General features: G+C 45.2%; 1 protein-coding gene across 2 annotated transcripts in view; it reads right to left on the bottom strand.

Moving 5' to 3' along the window:
* BEND4 (BEN domain containing 4) overlaps positions 1–14,062 on the bottom strand; it is a 33,297-nt gene extending 19,235 nt beyond the window's left edge. Inside the window, exons 1-2 of one of the 2 annotated variants that reach the window (XM_086407730.1) lie at positions 13,110–14,062; positions 4,905–5,471 (exon numbers count right to left, since the gene is read on the bottom strand). In XM_086407730.1, the coding sequence (XP_086263856.1) occupies positions 4,905–5,471; positions 13,110–13,596 (1,054 nt within the window). In that variant the 5' untranslated portion in view covers positions 13,597–14,062. The remainder of the gene's footprint in view (positions 1–4,904; positions 5,472–13,109) is intronic. The other variant, XM_086407729.1, reaches the window with a different exon arrangement.
* Between the last annotated feature and the right edge of the window lie 2,602 nt (positions 14,063–16,664).

The raw sequence follows: 16,664 nt of genomic DNA, 5'->3' as shown, positions 1-16,664 counted from the left end.
AAACAAGACAGGGAGCTGATTGTGGCTCAGATCATGAACTCCTTATTGCAAAAATTCAGACTTAAATGGAAGAAAGCAGGGAAAACCACTAGGCCATTAAGGTATCAGTTCAGTTCAGTTCAATCACTCACAAGTGTCTGACTCTTTGTGACCCCATGGACTGCAGCATGCCAGGCCTCCCTGTCCATTGCCAACTCACAGAGTTTACTCAAACTCATGTCCATTGATTCAATGATGCCATTCGATGGATGATGCCATCCAACCATCTCATCCTCTGTCATCCCCCTTCTCCTCCCACCTTCAATTTTTCCCAGCATCAGGGTCTTTTCCACTCAGTCAGTTCTTTGCATCAGGTGGCCAAAGTACTGGAGTTTCAGCTTCACCATCTGTCTTTCCGATGAATATTCAGGACTGATTTCCTTCAGTATGACCTAAATCAAATCCCTTATGATTATTCAGTGGAAGTGACAAATAGATTCAAGGGACTAGATCTGATAGACAGAGTGCCCGAAGAACTATGGATGGAGGTTTGTGACATTATACAGGAAGTGGTGATCAAAACCATCCCCAAGAAAAAGGAATGCAAAAAGGCAAAATGGCTGTCTTAGGAGGCCTTACAAATAGCTGAGAAAAGAAGAGAAGTGAAAGGCAAAGGAGAAAGGTCAACATATACCCAACCGAATGCAGAGTTCCAAAGAACGGCACGGAGAGATAAGGAAGCCTTCCTAAGTGAACAATGCAAAGAAATAGAGAGGAAAACAATAGAATAGGAAAGACTAGAGATCTCTTCAAGAAAATCAGAGATACTAAGGGAACATTTCATGCAAAGATGGGCACAAGAAAGGACAGAAATGGTATGGACCTAACAGAAGCAGAAGATATTAAGAAGAGGTGGCAAGAATACAGAGAACTATGCAGAAAAGATCTTAAAACCCAGATAACCACGATGGTATGATCACTCACCTAGAGCCAGACATCCTGGAGTGTGAAGTCAAGTGGGCCTTATGTCGCATCATTACGAACAAAGTTAGTGTAGGTGATGGAATTCCTGCTGAGTTATTTCAAGTCGAAAACATGATGCTGTTAAAAGTGCTGCACTCAATATGCCAGCAAATATGGAAAACTCAGCAGTGACCACAGGACTGGAAAAGGTCAGTTTTCATTCAAAACCCAAAGGCAATGCCAAAGAATGTTCAAACTACCATACAACTGTGCTCATCTCACATGCCAGCAAAGTAATGTTCGAAATTCTCCAAGCCTGACTTCACCATGACGTGAACTGAGAACTTCCAGATGTTCAAGATAGATTTCGAAAAGGCAGAGGAACCAGAGATCAAATTGCAGAGAATTCCAGAAAAACATCTATTTCTGCTTCACTGACTATGCTAAAGCCTTTGACTATGTGGATCACAACAAACTGTGGAAAATTCTGAAAGAGATGGGAATACCAGACCACCTGACCTGCCTCCTGAGTAACCTGTATGGAGCTCAAGAAGCAACAGTTAGAACCAGACCTGTAACAACGGACTGGTTCATGGGGAAAGGAGGACATCAAGGCTGTATATCGTTACCCTGCTTATTTAACTTATATGCAGAGTACATCATGCAAAATACTGGGCTGGATGAAGCACAAGCTGGAATCACGATTGCTGGAGTAATAGCAACAATCTCAGATATACAGAAGACACCACCCTAATGGCAGAAAGCAAAGAGAAACTAAAGAGCCTTTTGATGAAAGTCAAAGAGGAGAGTGGAAAGGCTGGCTTAAAATTCAACATTCAAAAAACAAAGATCATCGCATACAGTCCCATCACTTCACAGCAAATAGATGGGGAAACAATAGAAAACAGTGACGAACTTTATTTTCTTGGGCTTCAAAATCACTGCAAGATGGTGACTGCAGCCACAAAATTAAAAGACGATTGTTCCTCGGAAGAAAAGCTATGACTAACCTAGACAGTATATTAAAAAGCAAAGACTTTAGTTTGCCAACAAAGGTCTGTCTAGTCAAAGCTATGGTTTTTCCAGTAGTCATGTACGGATGTGAGAGCTGGACCATAAAGAAAGCTGAGCGCCGAAGAATTGATGCTTTTGAACTATGGTGTTGGAGAAGACTCTTGAAGAATCCCTTGGACTGCAAGGAGATTAAACCAGTCAAACCTAAAAGAAATCAAACCTGAATATTCATTGGAAGGACTGATGCTGAAACTGAATGCCACCTGATGGGGAAGAGTTGACCCATTAGAAAAGACTCTGAAGCTTGAAAGACTGAAGGCAGAAGAAGGGGACGAGAGATGATGAGATGGTTGGATGTCATCACTGACTCAACGGACATGAGTTTGAGCAAGCTCCGGAACATGGTGAAGGACAGGGAAGCCTGGGGTACTGAAGTTTATGGGGTCACAAAGAGTCAGACAGAACTGAGTGACTGAACAACACATGGACTAATTAAAGCAATCAAGGTTCTCTATGTAGAATGGCTAATCATTCAAGTTCCTGGAGGTGACTCTCTATAGCAGCAGTGGTAGGTGTTTACACTAACAGTGGGGATCATTAGCCTATTTTCAGCAAGAGTCATTCAATGTCTGGCCATCAAGAGGACTCAAGAAATTGCAGCATTTTTGTTTTTCTGGGTAGTCGAAAAGGATGATTAGTGGCAGGCCAGCAATGATTTACTCCTGACACAGACATTGCACCTGTGCAGATTCAGGAAAAAGCAGGTGGAGTGAACCCCACATTGGCTGAGTAAGTTTACCAAGGACAGACAGCTTGCCACAGATTCAGGATGAGGAGTTGGGCAGCAGTACTCTGCGTGCGAGTCACCCATCCTTGCACCATGAAACCCCTACCCACAGTGCTGAATGGCTAATTCAAGAACCTGCAGTTGGCTGACCCCAGGACACCGTGTTCTCTCCTAATGAAACAGCAGTGGGGAGTGAGATGTGACATACCCTTTTGGTATTAAAACCCACAATTAATGGATCATAATTCACACAACTGTGAAAGCTGTAAAATTTCAGTCTGTTAGCTGCACCCATATCTCTCTGACCAGGAGAAACCAATAGGGCTCTGGTTCTACTGCATTGTTCTGGGTTCCGCCAGTCTCTCTCCTGTAATCAGTCTGCCTGGCAGGGACAATGCCAAGACTTTGCATCTAACTCCAGAGCTCAACTGCAACAACCAAGAATGGATTTACTTCACCTCTTGCTTGTCTCCCAGAAGGACAAACTGCACTCAATCTAACTCCAAGATATTCTGAGCCAAACCTCAGCACTATCCGGGAAATGCTTTAAATGAAAGGACAGGAGCAAAGTAGACTTTTTGTTTGGCACTTCTAATAAACAAGTGGGTAACTTAAGTCAACATTTCCTTCTTTCTACATAAGCTGCCAAATTTTGTGATGCAAAGACATCGAATGAGGAAAAAAACATAACTTCTGTTTATGGATCAGCCTTAAAATTTTTAAATGTATTATGTATGCTTTACTTTGAACATAATATATTAGTATAGTAGTACATGCAGGTAAATAATCAATGGATGTGTACACTGGTGGATACATGCTCAAAATTTTTTATCAATGGGCTGCATGATTACAAAGGTTTTATTGTCTCTTGTTTCTTTGGCCATTCCTTGCAGCTTGCAGGATCTTAGTTCCTGGACAAGGGATTAAACCCAAATCCTTGGCAATGAAAGCAGAGTCCTAACCACTGGACAGCCAGAGTTCCCATAAAAAAAGGTTTTACTGTCTTTTATTTATTTAGCATTGCTATATATTCTTTGAAAAAAATTGAAGTATAGTTGATTTACAATATCGTGCCAGTCTCTCTGCAAAGCCACAGACATGTAGTAATGAAGTCAAAGCTATATACAAAATCAGAACCTTCCCAAATAAGGAAAAAATGGCTTTGCAACCCACAGAAGATCTTGCCATAAAGATGACTTTACTACTCTGCAAATCTAGTGTCTCTGAGAGGCAGTGAATGCCTCATGTTTAGCCAGGAGCACAACTGGTTTGGGACTAGCCTACTGCTACTGCTAAGTCCCTTCAGTCATGTCCAACTCTGTGTGACCCCAGAGATGGCAGCCCACCAGGCTCCCCTGTCCCTGGGACTCTCCAGGCAAGAACACTGGAGTGGGCTGCCATTTCCTTCTCCAATGCATGAAAGTGAAAAGTGAAAGAGAAGTCGCTCAGTCGTGTCCGACTCTTAGCGACCCCATGGACTGCAGCCTACCAGGCTCCTCCATCCATGGGATTTTCCAGGCAAAAGTACTGGAGTGGGATGCCATTGCCTTCACCAACTAGCCTATCTTTGAACTATTCCTTTTAGTTCACAGTAGCTTGTTAACTTTAAGGGGAGTTTGGAGGCTAAAGAAACCACACCTGTTGAAACTTAACAAGAAAGGCGAGAGATTAATGGAATAGAAGAGACAATTTGTTCTCTGAGTGCTGCCTTTGTAGGTGTCATTTCATTTCAATTTCTATCACAGACTGATAAAACACATATATCAAAATCTTTACAGATACAAAAGCTATTTAAAAGGAACAGGATCACTTTTTGAAGAAAACTCAAGCCCACAGCACATGGCCTATTTCAATCTCATTGCACTACACCTTGGGATCATGTTTGTATCAATGGAGACATCTTTTAATAGGACTATAGCCTTCAGGTCTATACCCTAGAGGACTGTGACTTAAACACAGGACAGGATTAGTAGCTCAACCTGAAATTCGTTTGGCGCTGGCAGACTAAAACTGCGCATGCCTGCTTTTCCAACTTTTCTACATCACTGGTTCCAACAGACAACAACAGAAACCACACGTACATATACACATGCACACACACACACAAATGGGACAACGGAAAATGGGCAGCAAGTGGCTTTTAAGTAACAGGGCAGGGTACCTGGGATGCTCTCTAACTTTCTTCTGAGCTCTTCATTTTCTTGTTGCAGTGAAATCACCTCCTGCTCCAGCTCTTGGCATCGGGGACAGTAGCCTTCCTCTTCCTCCTCTTCCTCCTCCTCAGGCAGCGTAGATGATGATGGGTGACCATGGGATTCAGATGTTGCTGGGGAGGTCCAGCCACCTAGCGTGTGCACGGGGGATGTTGACAGAGGATCCACATCCGCCAGGTGGCCGTACTCGCTGACCGAGGAGGTGTTTGGAGTTGGAAAGCTCCCTGAGAGCAGGTAATTTTGCAGGGAGTCAGTGAAAACTCTCAAAAATGCAGAAGTTTGTTGTTTCCTTTGCATATATTGCATTTCAATGTCTAAATTGTCTGAGGTCTGACTGTGGACCCCTTTGCCAACAGGACATGGTTCCTGTCTTTCAGTGTAACTTGAGCCTTCCTGCTTCACACAAGATATCATGGATTGAGAATGGTTGGAGTCTAGAAGTTTGCCTCCACAATTTAAGAGGCTAAGGACTCGGCTGCATTGTTGAGCAAAAGCGTCCAAGATCATACGACTCTCTGAAACAGAAGAGAAGACACATCAGAGACTCACAGCCAAGACAAGGGACAAAGAGGGTCCTCGACTTGGAGTTCAACATTTGAAACTGTCAGAAACATGGACTTCTACTCTCTGCCGCACAACAGTGTGACATAGTGAATCCACATGTACCTGGATGCACAGCTTCCTGTCACTCCTGATGAGCCACCCCAACTCGATTCTGGGAAATGGCTGGATGGGACTGGGGAACTGAATAGAGACTCCCCTCTCAATGGCATTGGCTGGCCCGCACAGCTCTGGACTCACACCTTTGGCTTCATTAACATCCTCACTCTAATGAATCAAGCCAGCCCTGCAGACTCAACTCCTCATTGACAGCGGAGCTTACAGCAATCATTACTGCTATTTCTGGAGTGCCCTCATGCCCTTGCTATTAATCAGCTGATACAATCCCCACTGAGAGTACGTTGCTCCCAGATGCAAACTGGAGAAGACCGAGAGGTGTCTGTGAAGTGCTCACTAAACACCTAAGAAAAAACAAGGAGTAGGCCTGAGGCAAATGAGGAGGAGCCCCAAAGCAACACTTTGTCATCCACCATCTGGGCTGGCAATCCTTTCCTGTATCTGATACCTTAGCCTGATCTATAGCAGTAGCATCTGAAAAGCAACAAGGCCCTTCTCAGGGCTTTTCCCACCAAATCTCTTAACTGGCACGCACAGACAGGGCCAGTCAGTTTCCACAAATGTATTCCAAAGCATGTTAACTGTCAATCAGTGGAAAGCAAAAAACGGATAGAAAGCAATCAGTTCACCTCAAAAAGAAAAAATATGGAAAGGCCCCCGCGCCCCGCCCCAGTCAGTATTGTGAAGATGTGACTCAATGTTGTCAGTCCAAGGGTTTTGAAAATTCACCCTAAACGTAAATGCTACATCAACATTCTCTTTGTAGACCACCACCCAGAATGGGCAATTTATAAATACCCAGAGAGAGATATTTTTTTAGGGTTTATATTTGGCAATGAGGGTGCCTCTTATTTCCTCTCCCCTCTATGTAAAATAGTGGCAACAAACAAAATACTGTAGATTCTAGATGCCAATAACTATTGTTTATTATAGAAATATAACGTCACTGAAGGACTGACGCTAAAGCGCCAATACTTTGGCCACCTGATGCAAAGAGCCTACTCGTTAGAAAAGATCCTGACGTTGGGAAAGATTGAAAGCAGCACAAGAAGGGAACAACAGAGGATGAGATGGTGGGATGGCATTACTGACTCAGTGGACGTGAGATTGAGCAAGCTGCGGGAGCTGGTGAAGGACAGGGAAGCCTGGCGTGCCACAGTCCACGGCGTCTCAGAGAGTCGGACACGACTCGGTGACTGAAACAACAACTAGCTGCTTGTTGTCCCTGGAAATGTTGTGTAGCTGTATCTTTACTGAGGAAAAAAAGACCTTTAAAAGTGAAAAATGGTGAGATGCTCAAGGGTTTCTTTGGGGACAACAAACCAGAATAATTGTGACTTAAGAAAATTGGTTTCTCTAGAAAACCCAGGTTAATGACCAGCAAAACCAACCTTTAGAAACCTCCATGCAGTACTTCATGCTCTTCTTTTTCTTACTAGTCTTCCTAAAGTAACTAAGATATCAGGGGGAGGGGGTTCAAGTCTCCTTTTCTAATTATTTAATGATTTATCTAAGGCCCAGAGCATATAGGAAGCACCCCTCACATCTCCCAAATCTATAAAATGCTACCATTCCTAAACCCTCAGGAAAAATGACAAGTCAGAACACAGAGGCCAGTACTCTTCAGCTCAGCAGAGACCTAAGAGACTGTATATTCTATGAGTGGACTCGAGCTTGAGGGCCAGCACAGTATCTCAAGAAGTATTTACTGAATACATGCGGGGACTCTTATAGCTAAAATAGTATCTTAGTTTACAGCATTTGTATCCTCACCCTGAATCCCACAAATATTAGGCACAGGCCAGCTTTTTAACCACAATTACTTTGAGTGCTAACGAAAGAACGAGATGCCACGTATAGTGTTCGTCTAGAGCTGACTGATGGGCCGTGAAACTTGACCCAAGTAGCAGCCGAGATAAAGTTGGCTTGCTACTTCGGAGAAAAGGGGATGTGTATATGGGAACTATCTTTCCTACATCAAACACTGGAAGTCATGATGACTCTGCCCCCAGCCAGGTGGAAAGGAAGAAACAAGCTCATGATTTGAACTGAATCGTAATGGAGAAAGACTTCAAATAGTTGGGTATTATATTTTGCAATGGCCAAAACTGAATAAATCAGAAAGTAAACAGCTGAACCATACAAGTGGGGAGGTTTAAGATGTTGCATTCTCATTTTTCACTCCCAGGTTTTTGTTCTTTTATTAGTGAAATCAAAGGACAATATCGATTGGGGATTCTCAATTCTGGCACATTAGCAGTTTTCATTCATTTAATCCTATAATCCCATTTCAGACCTGAAGTTGTACTTACTGTTTGCATTTTAATCAGAACAGTCCTAATCGATTCATAGGCTATACACCTTTAATACAACCCTGATGAAAGAAACAAAATATGAAAGGAAAGACGAAAACAGAATTGCTTAGAAAGAACAGCTAGAATATATTTGTCCAGTGTCCTAAAAGGAGTTCAGTTGTCTGAATACTGATAAGTCACATTACAGTATAGATTTTAAGGGGGAAAAAATCTGATGTATAGACAAGCATGATTTGTTTTCTTAACTGAAGGATAAACTCGTAATATGTTGAGAAAAAGTCATTATGCATTATGCTATATTATGAAGATAATGTATTAAAGTGCATTCAGAACATCAGAGAATAGTTATAGCCACCAAACAGTTCTTGCTTGCAGGTTTTCCAAATGTTTTATTCAGAATTTGTTCTCAGAACTGATATATGTAAAAATAGCCACTGTAGCCATTAAAAGGCTGAATTTTCTTCTTTTCAGTACCTTCTAACATTTGAATAGTATTTTATGTCAATACATTGAAGAGTGTGATGAAAAATGTTACTATTATACTTGGTGGAAAACAGCAAATCTTTCCACTTAACACATATTGCAGCCAGCAATACTTCACCTTTCCAGACAGAATATAATTAGAAATGCAGGTATTGTGTAATGCCCCTTACTGCTAAGAAATGGAGAAAAGTTCTGTTTTTATATGAACACAGTTGTATGACACACTGATCCATGATTCTTAATTGAGCAGTGTGAACGTGTATTTTAAATTTTTTGAACTCCCCCCCGCCCTTAGTCACAGAATGTTCCACTCAAGTGATAGCAAGGAATACAAAGTTAACAGATTACAGAGAGGCTTTAACACAACCTACTTTATCCCTAACTTCTCTAAAATGAAAGATCATAAAATGTTTTTAAAAAAAATCACAATCATAAAGCACTCTAAAATGACCACATTTCTCAAATTTATTTTGCTTTTTTGTAAAACCTGTCTGGAGATAACATCATGTTGCAAATTGTGCCTAGTCTGATTCCAGAATCTGAACCCATGATTATTTTTGTAATTCAAAAAATCATTTCTAGAAATTCTTCAGAATTTAAGAGGTTTAATCCATCCTAAATCTGATAAGTGAAGAGGGATGGGAACTCAGCAATGAAACACAGGCTCCCTACTTTAACATCCTTCTTTGTAAGTAAAGCCTTGAATGGAATTTGCCCATCACAGCAGATCCCCAAGAGTATTCTGCTTCTATGAAGGAGATCACAGTAGTCAAGATTAGTGGTAACCTTTTGATTTTAGCCCAGTGAAGGGTGAAATATATTAATATTAAAAATGCAGAAGCAGAAAAAAATTTCTGTGACCTATACTACCACGTATCCATATATTTATTACAATCTACCAAAAGGATTTCCAACTAGCTCAAAATGGATGATTTTCTTAAAACATTAATATAACTTCTTTCTATGGGAGGACTTTGTGGCGTAGAAAATAGAAGTTACAAAATGAAAGCATCTATGGAAGCATCATCCTGTTCTTAAATCAATGAACTACTGTATGTCTTAAAAAAAAAAAATGCCATCAGTTTTTTTTTCCCTAATGGCAAACATCAACACAGCAAAACAGGATGCAATTTTTCTAAATAAATAAATCAATGATGTGTCAAAAATTAACAGATGAGTTAATATACTCGGTGCTATCAAAACCAGATGGTGCTTCCTAATATTCATCCTGCTCAGTCAATCCCTGAATATTTTCTGGACCATCGGTATATAAAATAGGATGCTGCTATTTGTGATGGCAAACAAAAGCAATCATGCCTGCCAAGCACATACTATAACAGGCAGCATTTCAGCTCTGCTAGACAGAAAGTAATTAGAATGCTTTTAATGTCCAAAAGAATGATGCTGATAGGCTGCCACAGATGTGTAGATTTATGAATATTTATATGGTGGTTTATAGCTGACACTTTTATCAGTTGAAGAAGATAAAATATCTGCCTGACTCAAAAGCTTGACAGTCAGGTTAATAAAATCTCATTAAAGAGAATGACCTATGCAATTATATAGGATTTATTGTAATTCATTTTTGATTGTACTCTGCTTAAAGATGCAATTTCCCATTTCCTGATGCCAAATTTAGGCTGCATATCAAGATCTACGTGGGTTTTAACTCTAAGCCTCCCACAGAGGAAAAATATGCTTTTAGAACCATGGTATATTACCCCTTTTAAGGAAAATTATTCTCTTCAGGAGATTTTATAAGAACACTGAAAAATCTATTTTAAAACACGTGTCTCCTCTCAATGGTTTATGGCCCTTAATGGCAAATAAGGTTCACTTCAACCCTTTCATCTTTTCACAGCATTTACTCTGGACACTCAGTTCTCTCTCTTCCATCCTTCACTTATTTCATCTCATTGATGTTTTGATTATTTTCAGTTTACCAGGGGGCCTGAGACATTGCAGTAACACTGCAGTGAGGGTGCAACAAGCCAATCACCACCCTGCCTCCACTCCACCAAGTATGCTCACATGGCTGTCTGGGCACACATGCTCATTGGTTCAAAGTGGCGCCACTAGTTCCTCAAAGAGCCAATCAACTCTTCAGGCGCCTGTCCTTCTGAGGGCCACTAATGCCACTGTGCCCATTAAGAGATGGCTTTGTCCCCAATGATTAATATTATGACCAAAATTCATGATGTCTAGTACTAAGGTCTTTTTTTTTTTTTTTGCCCCTGACCATTTGCCAAGACTCACTGGAAAAGACCCTGACGCTGGGAAAGACTGAAGGCAGGAGAAGGGGACGAGGGAAGATGAGATGGTTAGATGTCGTCACCAACTCAATGGACATGAGTTTCAGCAAGCTCCGGGAGTTGGTGATGGACAGGGAAGCCTGGTGTGCTGCAGTCCATGTGGTCACAAAGAGTTGGACACAACTGAGCCACTGAACTGATCTGATTTTCCTTACTGAGAAGAAGAAACCTACAACCCAATTCCTGTCTTTCCAACAAGCACATGGCATCCTATTCTTGGGGCTATCAAGCTTACTACTCCAGGAGCTCTCTTAAAAAAAAAAAATAAGAAGAAATGTTGAAAATAAAGGGAAATAAGAAATACAGGGAATCTGAGGAGCATCAGCAAGCTCCTTTTCACTCTTTTAGATTCAGTGACATGATTTCCACCTGGGGACAGAGACAGACTAACAGGCCATCAGAGTAAATACTGAGAGAGGTCATTCAGAACAAGGTAAGAAGGAAAAACAAAACAACAAAAACTCTTTATGGATAAGAGTGGGGAAACTGCCACCAGAGTAGAAGGGACCCTGGAAAGGATAGCAAGTAACGGTGCAGAAAACAGAATACAGGAAAAACAGCAGGAAAAAGCAAGGTTAAAACTATGGATGAACACGGAAATGAAAGGGGGCAGACTTACACGGTCTTAAAAAAGGTAAAAGACTGAAAGACAGTCAGCAAAGTCTCAAAGGAGAAAGCAAGACGAGATTAAAGAGTGAAGTGGGCGGATAAAGAGGGGGAAACCCCCAATGAACACGATGGCTTGGAGGTTGTGCTAAGGGGTACGCCAAGTACCGAATATGGGAAAAAGACCCTAACTTCTGAACAAGAAAGCAGAGCTAGGAAATTAACAAGGAATGACCATGAAGTAGTTTATAAGAAAATCAGAACCCAAACCCAGAAAGCACACAAACCTAAGAAAGCGGGAAAACACTAGAAAAATAAGGAAAATGAAAGTAGATAGCCTAACAACGAATACAAAAGTACAACAGAATATAAACACAGGAAAAAAAAACCACCTCTTGCAAACAGTGAGGACATCCACACAAGAACCCCTCCAAATCAGTGAGGGATGTGACAGGACAAGTCTTCACTATAACCTGTAATTAGATTTTCTTTCTCAAAACCAATCCTTCATGTGTCAAAATATTGACAAACAACAGAACATGAGCTTAGGCTTCTATAACTCATTTCAAGACAATGCTCCTATTTTCATTAGGGGAAAAAAAAACCCTTTGGATTCACTTATATGCAGGATTCGGAGGGCTCCAAAGTGCAGTAAAAGGCCTGAGCAGGAACTTTTTAGTTCCGAGGAGCGGGATAAACGGGGCTGCGCGTCCTCAGGGAGCAGAAAGCACCCTTGGGCCAGGCCCCAGGCTGCGGCCTCTCCATCAGCCCGCCTCCCTCCCCGCAGCTGGGCAGGAGGACCGGCTTCTACCAGAAGTCTCGTACCCGGGGTGAGCGCTCCCCGAAAGGCATTTCTGAGGGGCCCGGGCCCAGAAAGCTCGAGAGGCGCGGGATCCCGGCGTGCAGCAGCGCCCACCCGGTGCGGGGAGGGCGGCGGGACCTGGAGCGCCCGGGGTTCTAGGTACTGGGGGAGGGGCAGGAGTCTCCGTCCCTGAAGTCGCGGCCGCCCGCCCCACCCGCGTGACTGCTGCGGGGGGAGCCCCGCGTCTTACAGCCACCCGCGGGGACCCTGGGGTTGGGGGGAAAAGGGGCAGGCAGAGACCGCGCGCGCCCACACAGAAAAAACGAAACTGCCCTAGGGCCCGCTGAGTGACCGCGACACAGCGAGGGAGAATCAGAAAGCAAACGAGAAGGAAAGAGAAGAAAAAGCAAATGGAGGGGAGAGAGAGAGATAAAGGGAAGAAGTAGAAGGAAAAAGTGAAGCCGCAGAGAAGAAAGGGAGGGCTTCCCCGAGAGTCGCCGGAGAGCGCCAGCTTCTCCCGGAGCGGCCGCCGCTGCCACCCGAGGGTGTCCCGCCCCCACTCCCAGCTCGCGCGCGGCCCCCGGCTCCCCCCGCCACCAGCCAGGTCGCCCATCGCCACCGCCGCGTTCCCCGGGCGCCGAGCGGGAGGCGAGCGGCGGAGACACCTGTTAAGAGGCGCGCGCGCGCCGTCGGAAGCCCGGGACGCGGCGGCGGCGGCGGCCGGGAAGCGCCAGAAGTTGCCGCCAGCGCGTGGAGGCCTCCGGAATGCGCTCGGAGGTCCGAATCCTCCCTCAGCCGGTGTGCGCGCCCCCTGCCCACCCCCGCGCTCCCCTCGCGGCCCTCCCGCTGGGCCCAGCGCGCCGCAGGCTCTCCGCGGTCCCTGGGCTTCTCCTTCCCGGGGCCCCACCCCTCTCCCCGGCCGTGGCGGGACGGAAAGTTGCGCCCGAGAGTTGGTACCTGCGCTGAGCTCCAGACTGGCGCCGTCGCCGCCCGTGCTGCTGCTGCCCGCGGAGGCCGCCGGGCTCGACCCGTACCTGACGACGGCGGCGAACGAGGAGGATGATGACGCGGCGGCGGCGGCCGCGGGCGGCGCCGCCGTAGTCCTCAGGTGGCCCTGGGACGCGGCGGGGGTGCCGGACGGAGACGACGACGACGCGGCGGCGTTGGCCCGGCCGGGCCCGGGGGGGAAAGATCCCTGCGCCTGGAACTGCTGCTGCTGCGGCGGCGGCGGCTCGCTGCTGCTGATGGAGACCACGGCGTGCGGGGCGAAGGGCGGCGGGGGCGGCCGCACGTGCGGCAGCTCCACCAGGGTGGGTCGCTCGTAGCGCTTGGCCAGCGCTGGCCTCTTGCCGGGGAACGTCTTGAGGACGCTGTAGGGGCCGCGCTGCTTGTAGATTTTGGGGACGCTGGGCCCCTCCTCTGCCGGCTGCATCTCTTCCTCCATCCTGCGCCTCCCGGCCGCTTCCCGGCCGCACGCCCCCTCGGCGCCCGGCGCCGGGCTCCGAAGATGCCGCTGCCGCCCGCCCGCCGGCTCTGCCCGGGTGCGCGCGTGTGGGAGGGTGGGTGTCTGTGCCGCGGCCGCCGTCACCGCCGCCGCCTGTCGCGAAGCCTGGCATCGCCGAACCCCGGCGCGGGGGGCTGCCGCCCGAGCCCTGATTGACAGGCTGCCTCGCCAATGCCTGGAGGGAGAAAGGAGGTAAAGAGCAAGTGTTTAGGGTAATATCTGCTAATGATAATGGGGGCGGGGGCGGAGCCTGGTGCCGCCGCTGCCGCCCGCGTGGTCGCCGAGCCTGGTGTGCGCCTCCGACGGGGGAAGGGAAGGAAAGAGCCGGGACCCCGAGGGCGTCCTGGTAACAGCGCGAGGTTCTGGCCGGGACGAGACTTTGGAGCCCCGTGCACTTGAGGCTCCTGCTGTTATGGGCGGGGCCCGGTTTTAGGAAGAAGCTCTTGGCGACCCCTGCACGACCCCAAACTCTCGGGTTGCACCCAGCTGGGAGTAGTTGGGGCGGGGCGGGGTTGGGGTAGCTGGAGTGCGTGTGTACCTTGGGAAGATAATACACCGCGTTCTTCTGCCTATGGGAAATTTCTGCGCCAGCCTTCTGAAAAGAACATCTTGAAGGCTTGACCCAGGTTGCTGCGAGTTGTTTGCGCGCCCAGGGGCTTTTGTCTATATCCAGCTCATGGCCTTCGAGTTCATGTTGTCATAAGAGCACACTAAGCATCAGACTTTTACATTATTTCATTAGATTTCTATGAGAGGGCATAAGAGAATCCGTTTCCCCATTCTACAGATGAGAAAACTGAGGCTCTTTGAGGAAATTGCCCATAGTCAGATACTCAAGTGTGTGGCTGAGTTACACAGATGTACCCAGATATGCAAATTCTCACTTCTTGTAGCAGGTAGACTGCAATTTAGGGGAAAAATTATGACCTGATACCCCCTTTGGGGATGGTGATTAGATACTGGCAACAATATCGTTTGGGGGGGGTGTGTGTGTGTGTGTGTGTGTGTGCGCGCGCGTGCCCTTGTTGGACCAAGATTGCCCAAAAGCTCTGGCTCTCTGCGTTGCCCAGGCAGCTCCTCACTGTGTCTGGGGCCACCAGGGCAGGGTTTCTGGACGACACACAATTTCAGTAGTTGTTTGAATGAGGGAAGCGCCTCTGTGTTTCAGAGAAGGATCCCATGGGCTAGAGATGTCTTCAAATCTAGAGGACGGCCCTGGCTTCTCCCAGCCACTTTGGGAACAAATCTCCCCTCCCCTAGGTTAATTCCAATATCAGCAACTCCCTCCCAGGTTTGGTTTCTAGCCTTCAATCTTCACTCTCCAGGTTAGAATTCTGGGTATGTCTCCTCCTTGATGTGTGACTGTCATCTCTCCACTGTGAAGTTAGTTTCCTTTTAGTCTTGGAAGAGTGACCTATTTTCTTCTTCTCCGGGCTGAGGACCTTGGTCTCTCATTCGCCAGACTTCCCTTCCTCTGGAAACCTCTCTCTTTGCGGGATCAGCTTCTGCGTTCCTCCACCCTCCATAGTCTCCCTCTCTCCTGCGGCCTCCTCAGATCCTGCTGCGGTTTTCTCCCCTCCATTTATTAGAGATGAAATAAATAATGCCATAAATAAAAGTATTTGGGAGTCCAGGAACTGTCAGGGCTGATTAGGGCATAGAGGACATTTTCTTTCTCATTATGCAAAAGCATTTCATGGGGAAATAAAAGAGGTTTCATTGTAACTCATGCATGTCATATTTCAAGGAATTCAAGATATTAATCATATTTAACATTATTTGCAACGTTTCTCCCTGGCTTCTGAAAACTGCTAAATGAGGACACGTGGATCAGTAAGAAAAAGGGAGACAAGCATGAGAGGGACAGTTAAGAAATAATGAAATGCTGGTGAAAGACAGGGAAAGAGAATGAGATGCCAGGGAGATGTTTCTTAGGCACATAAGTGAAAAATGGGGGAGCTTCTTCTCAGAGGTGAGACAGCTGAAATTGAATGATACACTGGAGGAAATAAATGATAACAAACCTCCCCACGCTTTTCTTTCTATAAAGCAGTTCTGAATTTTGCATTGAAATGTTTTCCTCCCACTTTACTCCCAGATAATTTGCCAATAAGTCCTGGCTTTTGAAAGGAAATTGGGTGGTGCCAGTGTGAGTAGGTAGGGGGTGGTTAGAGGGGAGAAATTCATCAGTTCTACTACTGAAGAAATAATTTCCTATACCTGGGAGCTTTTTCTTCTCTTATGTATTTTTAATTTGTATCAGCCTCACCACTTAAGCACCTTAAGAGACTGGGAACAGTACTTGTGTTGTTATGGTTTACCAGTGAAAAGGATCTGCCATTCTGTATGTTGAAAAGTGGATGTTTCTGTAATACTGAATGGTAAAATTAGTGGTTTAGCTAAAAAAATAAGAAGAAACCCTAGAGGAAAAATATTAGAATTTTTTAAATGACCAGCTTTTAGGTCCACATGCTAGCAGTCACCTATATCTGGATCCATTGAAAAATGAAGTGCTTAATAATCACGTTTTAGAAAATGAAATTGGCATTTACTCCCAAGTGTGGAGTTGAACTCAATTTTAAAATTGTAAGTGACCACTGTTCCCCGCCTGGGGTTGTACATACCTGAGTACTGTATATAAATGTAATATATTGAGGTGTTTATAAAATCACTGGCAGCACTTTTGTAAGCATCTTACTGTAAATTTTAGTCCAAATTATCAGTGATTTTGCTGATATCCTTTCTTTAGGGTCTAAGGGGCTGACAGGATGGTAATTACACCCATGCTTTAAATCTTGTTATATATTTACTCTTACTTAAAAAAAAAAGATAATGAACTTTTAAAAAGCCAAGTGGCTATTTATGGATAGGGTGATTTTTTGATTGGCAGCATGTCAATTCCTTGAGCCATCCAGAATATAGCTTTTAAATAATAAGTCAGCCATGGGAAATGCTTTTTATTGCACCAATTTCAATGATATTTAATGAGCTTCTGATTGACTGTTTGA

This window comes from Bos grunniens, chromosome 6 (assembly GCF_055505025.1).
Source record: "Bos grunniens cultivar Pamir isolate PY7600 chromosome 6, Bosgru_T2T1.0, whole genome shotgun sequence".
Classification (NCBI taxonomy): Eukaryota; Metazoa; Chordata; class Mammalia; order Artiodactyla; family Bovidae; genus Bos; species Bos grunniens.
Note: the sequence above shows the minus strand (reverse complement) of the source record. Positions and strands in the feature narration are given on the sequence as shown.